The sequence below is a fragment of the Osmerus mordax genome, chromosome 6 (assembly GCF_038355195.1).
Source record: "Osmerus mordax isolate fOsmMor3 chromosome 6, fOsmMor3.pri, whole genome shotgun sequence".
Classification (NCBI taxonomy): Eukaryota; Metazoa; Chordata; class Actinopteri; order Osmeriformes; family Osmeridae; genus Osmerus; species Osmerus mordax.
The window spans coordinates 5,328,139-5,340,917 of record NC_090055.1 but is presented as its reverse complement, the minus strand read 5'-3'; the positions used below and the strand labels follow the sequence as shown (position 1 = coordinate 5,340,917).

The window sequence follows — 12,779 nt, the reverse complement described above, 5'->3', positions numbered from 1 at the left end:
TCCTGACAAGGTATCACCCTGCATCACTTAAAACATTAAAAAAAACAATCAAGAGTTGGACATATGACCCCCATGGGCTATTGTAATGTGATAAAGCAACAAAGCTATAGTCTTGCATTGAAAAACCAGGCCTATATGTTGTTGCCCTCATTTAATCTGAAAGTAACAGTATGTGCATAGGCATGCATGAGCCACTTCTGAAGGAGACTGAGTATTATTATCAAGAGCTCAACATGCGACCAGTATTTCCTCAGTCTCATGACCCCAGCACTCACAAAGTCCTGGCTGTGTGAAAGGTTTCTGTGTTCAGAACTGAGCGTCAACCTTATGACCCCTGAAAGAATGCCTTGTGGACATTAATGGTGGTCATTATCTCTGAGGCAAAATAGGCTCCCTGAATGTAGAGATGAAATACTATAGATGTACTGTATACAGTCTGTTTTATCTACTTAAACATGTGTGGTATGTGGTCATTATGTTGTCAACATATTCACTGCAGTCTGAAATAGTTAGAGAATATTGCTTTTTGTTTTGTTTTTTCTTTGGGGGGGGGATAGTGACCTTCAGCTATTGCTTTGTTTTTTTTGTGATAGTAACCTTCAGCGGTTCTATTTCGCCACCATTATAGTAAACACTTATTGTGAATGTAGCATCATTTTACAATAATGGCATATACAATACAGTAACACTCTACCTACACCCAGATATATAAAAATCCAAAATAAATTATGGAAATAAACCCTTCTAAATGATAGGCTTGACGTAATAGTCTAATCTGACATTAGCAGAGGATTGGTTCTCCTCTTATCACCTTCCAAGGAAATCTACCATCATGCTTCTATGTGATCTTCCAGGCTGAACACCACTGCATCACAATTGTGAGTGTACTGAGGTCGCCATCTAGTGTTAAAAATAAAGAACTGACGACTTGATCTTTAAAATATGCCAGTGGCCATTTTGAGTACAATACAATATTACCATATGCTTGGTTGGTGTGATTCACACACCTGGCACAACAGATAGCTACACCAACAAAACAAATAAATGTATGGGAAACCCTGAAAGATTGTAGTGTGTAAAGTGTTAATTTACATCAACTGCTTCATCTAATATTTATAGATTAGATCACACAGAGTCATATTTATTTATTGTATAAGACCAACAGATAATAAGGGCAATCATGTAATAGATTTAGACTACCTGGTGATTAATGAGATTGTCACTGTTGTGTGAACAAACCATATGCACTGCAGGCTATTAGATACAATGATTTAGTTAAAGGGACAACAATTAATAAATTATAATAATAAAGAAAGAAAAAATATACTGTGTTAATCCATGCATTACTAAACACAATATATTTCATTCAAATTTGATAACATTGTATTCTGTGTAACACTTTTTATTACCCTTCTCCTAGTCATAATCTAAATTGTGGTGAAGTTTTTTTTTTTTTTTTTTACACGATTTTAGTTGTGCCGTTTGGGAGAAAATCTTTATTATGTGGCAGCTTCCATGGACTTTCAGTTTTCAAACTTTCTGTAGTTCAGTAACTTCACTAACTTGGGACCAATTAATGAGGTGGATGAACTTCCTCTAATTAGCCACTGAAATCTCAACGGTCAGCTTCCTGCTGGTCTTTGGCTCCACATGTTCCCTTCAAAGAAACAACCTGTCTTGTCATAACGGTTTAGGGTCAATTCGTCCGATGAGAAGGTGTTCTCGCCCCGCTCTCCTGGTCCCCGGTCTCCCTCCCACTCTATCTCTCGGTGTTTTATGTCTGCGTCACAACAAGTCGGTCGAGAGAGAGGCAGGGATGATGGCGTCTCTCGCGGGTTGATTCCTGTACTGCTCTGACAAACACGCTTAATAGCATCCGTAGATGGAGAAATGAGAGTAAAGGCACGGGAACATGACGAAACGACGTCGCGGAGGACAGACAGAGAGAGAGAGACGGACGGACAGACGCCTTTCCCGCTGACAGCTTGACTGACATCCGCGCTTGGCACAGGGACATACATGCACATCCACTTGTGCACACACGTAGGCTGCACATCCAACCGGCCAGTAATTGGGAAGAGGAAAACAGGGGAGCTGAAACATTTCATGTCAAGTCTGCACAGGAATAGCTGTGACCCCGACAGAAAGGAGTTCGACTTGACAGGTAGCTAAAAGGCTCCTTGTCCATCCAGCTTCTGTCTTTGTTGGTGTATTGATTCACAAATGATAGGATGTAATCTGTGTCTCTTTACTTGAGAGCATGCACTGGAACAAATTGACTAATGTGCAGACAAAGCCTGTACAGCCATTCCACATATCTATTCAAGTTTATAGTTTTACATGTTCAAAGAGAAAACATAAGTGCTTTTTTGATATTAAGTAACAGTGATGCTTATAACACTGTGCTGTTTGAATGCAGTGGTGTGTTTGGGTGATATGATGTGTGTCGTAATGATTTGTCCTGCTCTCTCATTGTGTACTTTCTCTCTTATCATTCAATGTTGTGTATTTTGACTGTCGCTATGCTCAGTTAGTGGGAATTTAACCCTTTAACTCGCCAATCTTGTGTCAGTACAGAACAATAAGGCCATAAACCTCGTCTGGGCAATGGCAGTAAAGTATTCTGTGAATAAATCGGATTTCCATTTGACATGGGTCTCTCTCTTTCTCTCTCTCTCCCCTCTTCAGGATGGGGGGAGTAAGTGAAGGAGATGATGTTTTAGCTCGATGGAGTGATGGACTACTGTACCTAGGCAATGTGAAAAGAGTAAGTCTGTTGGTGAGTGTTTGTGTCTGTGTGTGTGTATGGAGAAGGGTTGTGTGCGTTTGAGATATATACACATAGGTGCTGTTTGTCTGTGAGAGAGTGTGCCAATTTGAAAAGAGTTAGCTACGTCAATAATTAGGTTTACTTGCTTTCTGTCACAGGTAGATGGAGTAAAGCAATGTTGCTTGGTGAGGTTTGAAGACAACTCGGAATTCTGGGTCCTAAGAAAGGACATCCACTCATGTAAGATTTCTTTTTTTCTTCGGATACCTAACTCAGTCTAAGGAACAAAATATGTATCTCATAAAGTTAGATAATGTGATTTTAACACATGTACTGTTCTCATTTGAAAGACATTGAGTGCTTTGTAAATGTTAAAATAGTTTACCATACCTTTCACCATTGTATGCTTTATTCCCTTTGGGGAAACCCTTGGGGGATTTGGATGAAGTGCTTGCAAACTGTTCTTTTAGTATTTGTTTTTATCCTTGAGCGTTCAGAAGTTCATGCTTAATTGCATGCTATCATTCAGGTCTGGTTCTTTGTAGTTCAAACAGATGTTGATCAATTAAGCGTTTATATTCACTGCAGAGACACAGGGAAGTGTTGCCAGTTCTGATAAAAGCACTTTTATGTGTAATTGGTGTATTAGGGTGTATTTATGAATTTATTAGCCTAATGACTCCACAGGGAAATGGCGCCCCCCACTCGGTTAGAGTAAAGTAAGAGGAAGTGCTGCTCGTTAGGAGCAAGCGAATATCCAGCCGTCAAACAGAATGAAATCTGAAAGGCTGCAGGAGACATTGAAATCAATGAGGTGGCAAGAACACGAATCAATATACATACATTAAATGCTGAGTGAGTGATCACTCTCTCACTCTCGTTCACCTTCCTTATTCAACACTCTCTCCTTCCTCTATATGTCTCCTGCTCCTCGGCTTCTAATACCTCCTCTCTCCCTCTTTAGTCTCTATTGGTGTGGAAGAAGTTTGCTGTATCTGTGATGCCCCGCCTCTGAAAGAACCCCTCGTGATTTGTCTTAAATGCCGTCATGGTTAGTAATCACTGCATTTACTACTGTATATGTACCTCTGCAGTTCAGATGTAAAACTATAGCAATTAGTATTGCATTTAACATAGTACTGTAAACACATTCCAGAGTTATTCTATAGTATAATGCATGTTTAGTGGAATGCCATCAGACTAAGTTAACATTAAACAGACTGCTCCATACAAGATGCCATCAGTACAATGATCCTGACTAGTGTACTGGCCTTTATCATTGGATGCAATGCTCTGTCTTTCTCTTCCAAAACAGGTTATCATCCAGAGTGCCACACTCCGTCCATCGAACCGGAAGCTGACAGCAATTCATGGATATGTCGGCAATGTGTCTTTGCAGTCGCCACCAAGGTTAGACTGCTAATCTGTCCCCCGTTTCACACCTTGGCAAATCCTGGGAAAAGATATTCAGTAACGACGTGGTAAAAATGGGAAAGGATGTATTAGGCTTTACTTGACTGATAAATAGCGCAGTACAGGGGTGTGTACTGTACATTATAATCCACCCAAGGTAGGGTTAGGGTTACATTATGGTAGATTTCAATCAGGTTGCCCTGATCCTTTTTTGTAAATGTGAGATGCTAATTGTTTTAATTGTTCATCAGTCAGCGTCCATATCTCATTGTCCCAGCTTCCTCTTTGTTTGAACCTAGCCTGTGTGAGCAGCCACACTATAAAGCGAGACGAATTGCTTTTTCTGGGCAGTTTCCTCAAATATAATCTATGTTGAACTGCTTTGACATGACAGCAAATGGATGGGTCAGTAGCCAATCAGTTTATCCAAATTGTTTTTCAGAGAGGCGGAGCACTTAAACGAGGACGCTTTGCTCGGCTCATGCAAATCATGAAACTGCGGCTGCCCTATCAGCTGTCGTCTTTGGACTGGGATCCACAGCATCTGACCAACCAGCAGCAGTGTTATTGCTATTGTGCAGGCCCTGGAGAGTGAGTGGCACACCTTTTGCACATATTTTGTATATTTACTCCTAAGATACAAGAACACCAACACACAGTATTTCTATTAGATTATTGTGTAGTGCTTTTACCAGCATTACCTGTTTCTCCATCAGATGCAAATGAAACTGATCATTTCAGCGATTGAGCCAGTTGTTTTTCTATCTCCCAAACGTAGGTGGAACTTGAAAATGTTGCAGTGTGGAAGTTGCGGGCAGTGGTTTCATGAAGCCTGTACACAGTGTCTGACCAAACCATTACTCTATGGAGACAGGTGAATGAAAAAATAATTAACTACACACACTGGGCTGTTGCTATAGACATTTTATTAGTGTCATAGACAAATTGCAGTGCTTTAATAGAGATTCCATGTCTGGTGGAATGCAAATTCTACGACATACTTTACTCTTAGTTTATATCCCTATCAAGGCTGGTGTGTTGTTGGTAGTTGTACTGCAGTGCTGTATCCCAATCAATCTTTTGTCTCATAAAATATCTTGAATCAATTGATCAATTATTGTAATATCTATCTTTACTCACAGACTGGTTTTAATTTCCATTTAAAGGTCAAATCTATTTTACCCCTTGTTACTACTGTGGAGAAATATGAGGGATGTGAGGTATTCGTATTGAATATCTCATAGAAGGAGGTGGGTTTGTTACAACATCTGCTATGCAGGTGATGGAAAAACTAGAGAAATGTGCTTCAAGAAGAGACGGTGTGGACTGTGATGATTCTTCATTGTATATTTCCACTGACCTTGAGCTATGTAGAGTTACAAACACAAACAAAATTGATACATGATGGTTATGCAATATGCAGGGTCTTTTTTCCTAGGGTCAGAAAAAGGTCGATTACAATCGGAAGTATATTGTTAACGGGCTTTTACATTTCTTTAAAGGTTCTATCAGTTTCAGTGCTCAGTATGTGCAAATGGACCGGAGACCATTCAGAGGCTACCCATGAGCTGGTGAGACTGTGGAGAATTTCATTTCTGAAGGAAAAATGTTGTAGAATAATTGTTTGTTTGTTTTGTTTTTCAAAAAGTACTTGTTCACTTGCTTGTAATTTGTACTTTCATTAACAACGGCTCCATCCTCTTGTCTTGGTTTCTCCTTTTTGTAAATACAGGGTGGATTTGGCCCATCTGGTGCTCTACCACCTCTCCTTGTGCTGCAAGAGAAAATACTTTGATTTCGACCATGAAATTCTGTCGTTTACCAATGAAAATTGGGAATCCTTGCTTCTAGGCTTGGTATAAATATTTTTTCGCCTAAGTACCATGAAATGATGAAATGAGGTGAAAATGTTAGGCGACGTCTTGTAATGGCAACCACAAGTTCAGAAGCAGTATGACTATGTAATCATTACTTTTAGAATTGTTTATCTAATGTGCAGTTTATGTAACTCAACAATAATCAATTGACTTTTCAAACCAACGAACAGTTCTTGGATTACAATTAGAAGTTGAAATGTTTTTAATTTTGAATGAAGATCAAGGGGAGGGTCAACATTTCGGTCAAACTATCGTCCACAGGGTAAAGACTGTTTCTTATGCATTTCTAGCTTTCCGACACACCAAGGCAAGATCGCTGTCACAACCTGCTCAATGCTCTCAACTCCAACAAGGACAGGTGAGGCTCTGCATATGATGAGAGGAATAAACAGAAAGGACATAGAAACTGATTTATGAGCTCCTGTTCCTTTGTTCATCAATAGGAATGGTATTAGGACTACTGAGTAAAGACTATCAAAACAATGTACAACAATCACAAGTTTGCCTAATAATAACAGACACATAAAAGAACTACCTTGTTTAGAACTGCCTTCTAACATGACAGTTTTATCTGAAGTAATCTATCTCTCCTGCCAACAAGGTTTGTCTCTGGTAAGGAGATAAAAAAGAAGAAGTGTCTTTTTGGACTTCAGGTTCGAGCTCCACCTCCGCTAACCTCTGATTCGTCCCCTCTCATCACTGACCCGCCCATTAACATCACACATAGGAGAAGGTCAGAGTAAGGACAACCTCTTTTATTCTCTTATGTCAACATTTGCAACAGGACTTTCTACACCCTGGTGTTACAGTCGTTATAGAAAGGTTCACTTCATTTGGTCTTAAATCGTAAGTCAAAGGACTGCTTTTTCACTCACTCTGGTGAATATTTTTACTCGAAACTGTTGTTTTATTTACACAAATCCTTGGTTATTGCAGAATCAAGTGTGTGCATATGTGTGCATACATACGTATGTGCGTGTGTGTTTCTTGAATGGGTGTGTGTGTGTGCTTGGATGGCCAGTGTGCAGTGTCCCTCACTGAATTTCTCTTCCCAAGGTTTTTCTCCTTTAGTGAGTTTTTCTAGGAGTTTTTCCTTGTCTTCCTTGAGGGTTTAGGTTGGTTGAGGGGCAGTTGTATGGGCGTATGTGAAGCCCCCTGTGACATTGCTTGTAAAAAGGGCTATAAAAATACATTTTGATTTGATTTGAATTTGATATACGTGCAAAGGATATGTGTGCCTGCCTGGGTGTGTGTGTGTGTGTGTGTACGTTTGATAGTCATGCTCATACAACATCACACCTCTCTCGCGTGATGTTTTCACACACAGGCTGCACTGCAGGTTAGTCACTGTTGCTGTGTGTGCGTGTGTGTGTGTGTGTTTTGTGCTTCAGCCCATTGTCGCTGGCCTGTCAGAGGAGAGCGGGAGGAGCGGAGTCGCGTAAATCAAAGCGGAGCATCATGGAGACACAGGTCAGTGCTTCTGTCTTCTACTGGGGACGCCATCAAAAAAAAGAGATCAGACACCTGCCGGCCTCCTTTATGCGTCGATGTAAACAGATTCCTGGCATTGAAATGACTCGTCGCTCATGCGAGGAGAAGGCATGGCTTTCTAATCCTGATCTGTCCGTCTGATTTTCCTTGAAACCGTAGTCTCGCTACATAGGATATAGTGTACTTATCACCTTGATTTGGTTTAAATACTCAAAATCTAATAACACAATAGCATTCTCCACACCGATCTAGTGCATTATGTGCTTCTTGCAAATCAATGCTTATCTATGCAATGCTACCTTTCAAAAATGTATCGTGACAAACACGAGTTTTAAAGGTTTAGGTATAATTCCGAATTCAAACAAGTCCTTGAAACTACTTTTTACATCCCGTCGACCTCTCAATGTGTAGCTAATGTCCTATGCCTTCTTGCTATGTTCAGAAAGTGATGCAATCCAGAGATAAAACACCATGTCAAAACGTTCCTATATCAGCAAGCATATCCAGCCTCCCGTACCCAGAGCTGACTGACGTTTATCGTCGGCCATCTTAGGGGGCAGGTTGGTTATCATAGGGAAAGTGAGAAGGGAAGGTATGCTGATATGCGTAGTCTGGGAGCGCTTCCAAGTGCACTTTGCAGTCTATTACAGTTTGGCCAGGTGGTTCTGGCACTTTGACAGTGCAGCACTGTCAGAGCACATCCATTTAAAGGGACAGTGCACTAATAATTCCCTGGTATACTGCTGTACTATCACAGCCACTCCATCCTTAAGCACCATATCATGTAAACTGCATTTGGGGGTGATTGACAGCTGATGATTTCAGTGATGGAGCTGATGGCGCTGACTTTTCTTCCTTCGAGGAGGTTAATAGGCTTATGCTGTGGAAAATGCTATCAGGACCCACAGTAGAAGAATCCTATAGAGGGGACATGAATAACACTGCAGTGCTTGATGTGCTGTGGAATAGCATTTTTTCTGGATCTGCAGCAATGTGCTCCCACAAGTCACACTGTACATGCAGAGCCATAATTTGGTGTTAAATGAATGCTAATGCATGTGTTTGGCATGACTATCCTCAAAACATCAAAGCCACCTTTCACTTTGAAGAAAGAAACCTTAGTTATCCTTCGCGTTTTTGAAAATTACAGGTCTTCGATTGGAATAAGTAGATGTTTTCATAAGGAAAGTTAGCGCATTTGGGAAATAACATTCATGCATGTGAAATGAAGTTTGATTGGATCCTCTGATTTGGCAACCAAACACTGGCTAATCAGTGTGTCTCCTGTATCCAGCCTTGTCCACCCCCGGTTGCTGCCAACTCCATAGATCTGGTGCCATGTTGCCATGGCTACGTAGGTGGGGCAAACCTCTATAACTCCAGGAAGGAGGAGGAGCTCAACTTGGGGTATGTTTCATTGTAATATATTCCAACCTATAATTTAGGGATATTTTGTTTAAGGGCGTCTCGCTTGCTAACATACTCATTTGATTGTTTTGGTGTAGCATGTTTTGCTTCTTTTTTTGTTGCATTCTGTTCATAATGTGGTTGTTCCCTGTTCCACAGTTCTCCCCCTAAGAGAATGTTTGCCCTGTATCATCCCACCTATAGTGGAGCCCCAAACATATCCAGAGCACTGCATAACTACAGGTTTGTGCCAGCTACTTAGCAATTACAGGTCAAGGATGTATGTCGATCGAGCATGTTGTGCTTGGACTTCGTTGATGAGCTTGATCCCTCTTTGTCCACCATCTCTCTTTACTCCAACAGTAGTGAGGACCCCTGCAGATTACCGACCCCCTGCCTCCCCTTCTCCGTTTCATCCTCCCATCACAACCTCCACCATCATCACAACCATCAACAGCACAACCACCACCTGCACCACCCGCACCACCCGCACCACCCACACCACAACCAGCACCAGCCAGGTCAGAAGCTGGAGCCGTGCCCTTCCCTGCTCCTGCGTGACCTCGCCCCGTACGCAGGTGGGATGGGGGGAGGTGGAGGTGGAGGAGGAGGGGGTGGAGGGGGAGACGGAGCATCGGCCCGAGCCTGGGGGGGTGGGGAGGCAGTGAGGATCTTGGCCAGACGAGTCACGCCAGATGGGAAGGTGCAATACCTGGTGGAGTGGGGGAACGTGAGTGTGTACTGAAAAGTCGAGAGAGGGAGAGGTTTGGGAAGGTTTTCAAAAACTCCATGGTGCTTTGAAGAGAGGTCAGAAAACAGAGAGACCGAGAAAGAGAGAGAGATAATGACTGTTTGCAGGTATAGGTGCCACTTGAAACGTGGCTAGAAATACAAGCAACACAAAATTCCCATGTTGCAAATCCAGGTTGCTCTAAAATATCACCTCTGTTCAATATCATTCTGCTACATGTTACTATATCTCCCTCTTTGCTAGTGTTTCTCTTATATTTATACAGTATACCTTTGAAATATGCCTTCGCATTTATCACATTTATGTTAAAAGATGTATATACAGTGATCGAAAAGGACTCCTTTGTTCCTTTTTGTCATACTTGATTCATACATTCATATGATGTAATAGAAATAGGAGCCGCAAGGGGGCTTTTGTTTTATAGTTAGGTTTCTATAGTCACAATATATTACTCAATGATTTCTACTGATGTGGTTGCATAGTGCCTATCTGAATTGTGTACCTGCTGACTGATCCACTGATAAAAATGTACGTAACCTGGCACGCAGTTATATAGATCATATTGCCATTGTACAATTGATCAATACTGTTTTCTTCCTGAAACTGCTAGGAACACATTCTCAAAAATATTAAAACATCTCATTTAAGCATATGTTTTTACAACATTATTCAAGATTGGTGATAATAAAGTATTTATTAAGCCGTTATGACTATTCTTAGCATATCAGTAGAAATAACTTTACGATTGCGTGTTTCTCCACAGTATTGGAAATGTTAAGCCCTTCGTGTTTTTAGAGGAAAAAACATCAGGAGAAAGTTGTCGGTGGGTGGAATTGAGGGTAAATATCTACAAATGGCCTATAGGGGCAGTTTTACCTGGCACATCAAGAAAGTAGTTTACTGTATTTAATGCAGAGCCCATCCCTCTTGATGATGTAAACCACATCAGTCATCTTTGAATAGTTTTAAGCCGAGCATTTTATTAGTTTTTTCTTTCAACTAAAAAGAGGTTTTACTGTTTACTTTTAGCCTAATGAAAACAAATAATATTTGCCATATGGTATATACCAATATGGGCTTTGAATTTAGACTTTGTTCAGAGGACTTCGTGACTTTATAAAATATTTTTCCAGCTATATGTTTAACACCTTATAACTACCCTTCATGTGCCATTCATAAACAGTTGAAGATTAACCAACTTTGAAGATTTCTTAGATGTGCTAGATTCTTTATGAATGCTGTATTATCACCACTCTAATAGTACATTTTTTACATTTATTTTCATGCAAATGTGAGTAATGTGTGTAATTTGACTATTTTAAGCTGTTTCAATTTCTCCTAATTCATTACGGGTTCAAAGGCTATTGAAACGCCTCATAAAGGTTCTGTTGGCATCTTTAGGGCATAGACAAAAGGAGTCAACACCTACTGTATCTTCCAGGTTACAATGAGGACAAAGACTCAGATGGCTCCATTTCAAACTGGCTCTCAAACTTCTTGTTATTCCTTGTACGCCTGTTTGGTGTAACCAGTGCAGCAACAAGTTTAATCAGGATTTAATAGTGTTGTGGGTTGTCTATCCAGCCATATCCATATCTACAATATGCAGTGTTGGAATTTGACATGACCATGCATATTTGTGAAAATGAAAACTCTAGCCTAGATAGAATATCATACTGCTAGTTTCAGAGTTTATATTTATACAGAACTTTATTTCAGCATTTTGTTGGATGAAACAAATATAAATCTGTAAACTGTAATGGTTTATCTTCCAGAAAGTCAGATCAGAGGTATAGTTAAAAGAAGTGAACACAATAGGCAGTTATACTGTTATTACCATGTCAAGACCAAACCTTCTCATTTTGAAAGGCAAACTTAACATGTTAACATCTCTTGCCAAGTTGAATGAGGCAGTATTGGACAAACAGTGGCTTTGGTATGCTTCTAAACAGCAGTGCATGTCCAATACACATCCCAGTACATTAATGTCATTTTGATCATTCTAAGTGAATTTGCCTGTAGTGTAATAGGAAGGGGTGTGTTGAGCCGTCTGTTAGAAGATGGTGATGAATGTATTTGTGTGTTTTTTTATGGTATGTCTATGCCCGTCAAGTGCTTGTTAGGTTATAGATGGAACTGAATGACAACTAATGTGACAGGGGAAATCAGGATATGAGTAAGAAACAAAAAAGCTGAGAGTATAGTCGTCTTCTTTTGCTTTGTTGTCACGTCCAAGTTTGGTTCAATGTATTTTTGGACTTTTGGTCAAAATAGGTTTGTACATGTAAACCCTATGTTGACACACCTAATATGTAAACTGAAAAATAAAGAAAAGTTATCTCATCATGGCAGAATATTTGTATTTGTCTGTGTTTCATGGCCTTACGTCTGTCAACCGTGTATGTTACACTGAACAAAAATAATGTTCAGTGCTAAATATTTCAGGATCTACATAAAATTCCATAAGTGTCCGACTATCTAATTTATCTTGTGAGATCGATAAATCACTGTTAAAAATGGAACTCAATATGGAACTTTTCATTGTAAGCCTTTACATTTGTGTTCAGTGGAGAAATACAGCAACAGTAGGTTGTTGCATACTCCTGGCCTGACTATCACAACATACAGATTTATATTTAAGGACAATGGTGTGAGCTTGATCATATTTATGGTTTAGAAAATAGAGTTATGACATTACTTTCTCATGCCTCAACATACTGACAAAAAGCGTAAAACATTGCTTAATCTGATAAAGATATTGATGAATATTTCTTTGTAAAAGGTTGTTCAACAGGATCAAAAGTTTCGATTTAGTTGGGGATTTATCTAGGCCTATTTATTTATAAATGTTTCTGTGTCAGATCTTACAACAAATTATATTCCTTTCAATATTCCATACAGTATCCATATAGTAGCCAATATTTTCCCATATGCGGTGTGAAATCCACTTGCCGCTTTAGTACCATTGCAACGTCCAGAAACAACCGCCAGGTGGTAGCCACTTTCCAAGATTGGGAGACATGAAGCAACCGTTAGCTGCTCCTACGCCATTTTGGCTCCAGGGACGAAA

General features: G+C 40.1%; 1 protein-coding gene across 3 annotated transcripts; it reads left to right on the top strand.

Annotated features, from left to right (window-relative positions):
• The first annotated feature begins 1,836 nt into the window (after nucleotides 1-1,836).
• Nucleotides 1,837-12,053, top strand: phf1 (PHD finger protein 1). 3 transcript variants are annotated; one of them, XM_067237828.1, is made up of 15 exons: nucleotides 1,837-2,164; nucleotides 2,689-2,767; nucleotides 2,929-3,010; nucleotides 3,735-3,821; nucleotides 4,086-4,180; nucleotides 4,626-4,774; nucleotides 4,962-5,057; nucleotides 5,686-5,754; nucleotides 5,916-6,039; nucleotides 6,351-6,418; nucleotides 6,662-6,793; nucleotides 7,452-7,530; nucleotides 8,846-8,958; nucleotides 9,118-9,201; nucleotides 9,322-12,053. In XM_067237828.1, the coding sequence occupies exons 2-15, from the start codon at nucleotides 2,690-2,692 to the stop codon at nucleotides 9,701-9,703; spliced, it is 1,638 nt and encodes a 545-aa protein (XP_067093929.1). In that variant the 5' UTR covers nucleotides 1,837-2,164; nucleotide 2,689; the 3' UTR covers nucleotides 9,704-12,053. The 3 variants fall into 3 exon arrangements, with proteins under 3 accessions (XP_067093929.1, XP_067093927.1, XP_067093926.1); XM_067237826.1 differs by having other exon boundaries at nucleotides 6,662-6,799; nucleotides 9,325-12,053; XM_067237825.1 differs by having other exon boundaries at nucleotides 6,662-6,799.
• The last annotated feature ends 726 nt before the right edge of the window (nucleotides 12,054-12,779 follow it).

Excerpts from the sequence above, each read along its gene's own strand:
- phf1 (XM_067237825.1), top strand. The coding sequence starts at position 2,690 with ATGGGGGGAGTAAGTGAAGGAGATGATGTTTTAGCTCGATGGAGTGAT. Across the intron at positions 7,531-8,845 it reads GGAGCATCATGGAGACACAG|CCTTGTCCACCCCCGGTTGC; the intron begins GTCAGTGCTTCT and ends TCCTGTATCCAG. Across the intron at positions 8,959-9,117 it reads GAGGAGGAGCTCAACTTGGG|TTCTCCCCCTAAGAGAATGT; the intron begins GTATGTTTCATT and ends CCTGTTCCACAG.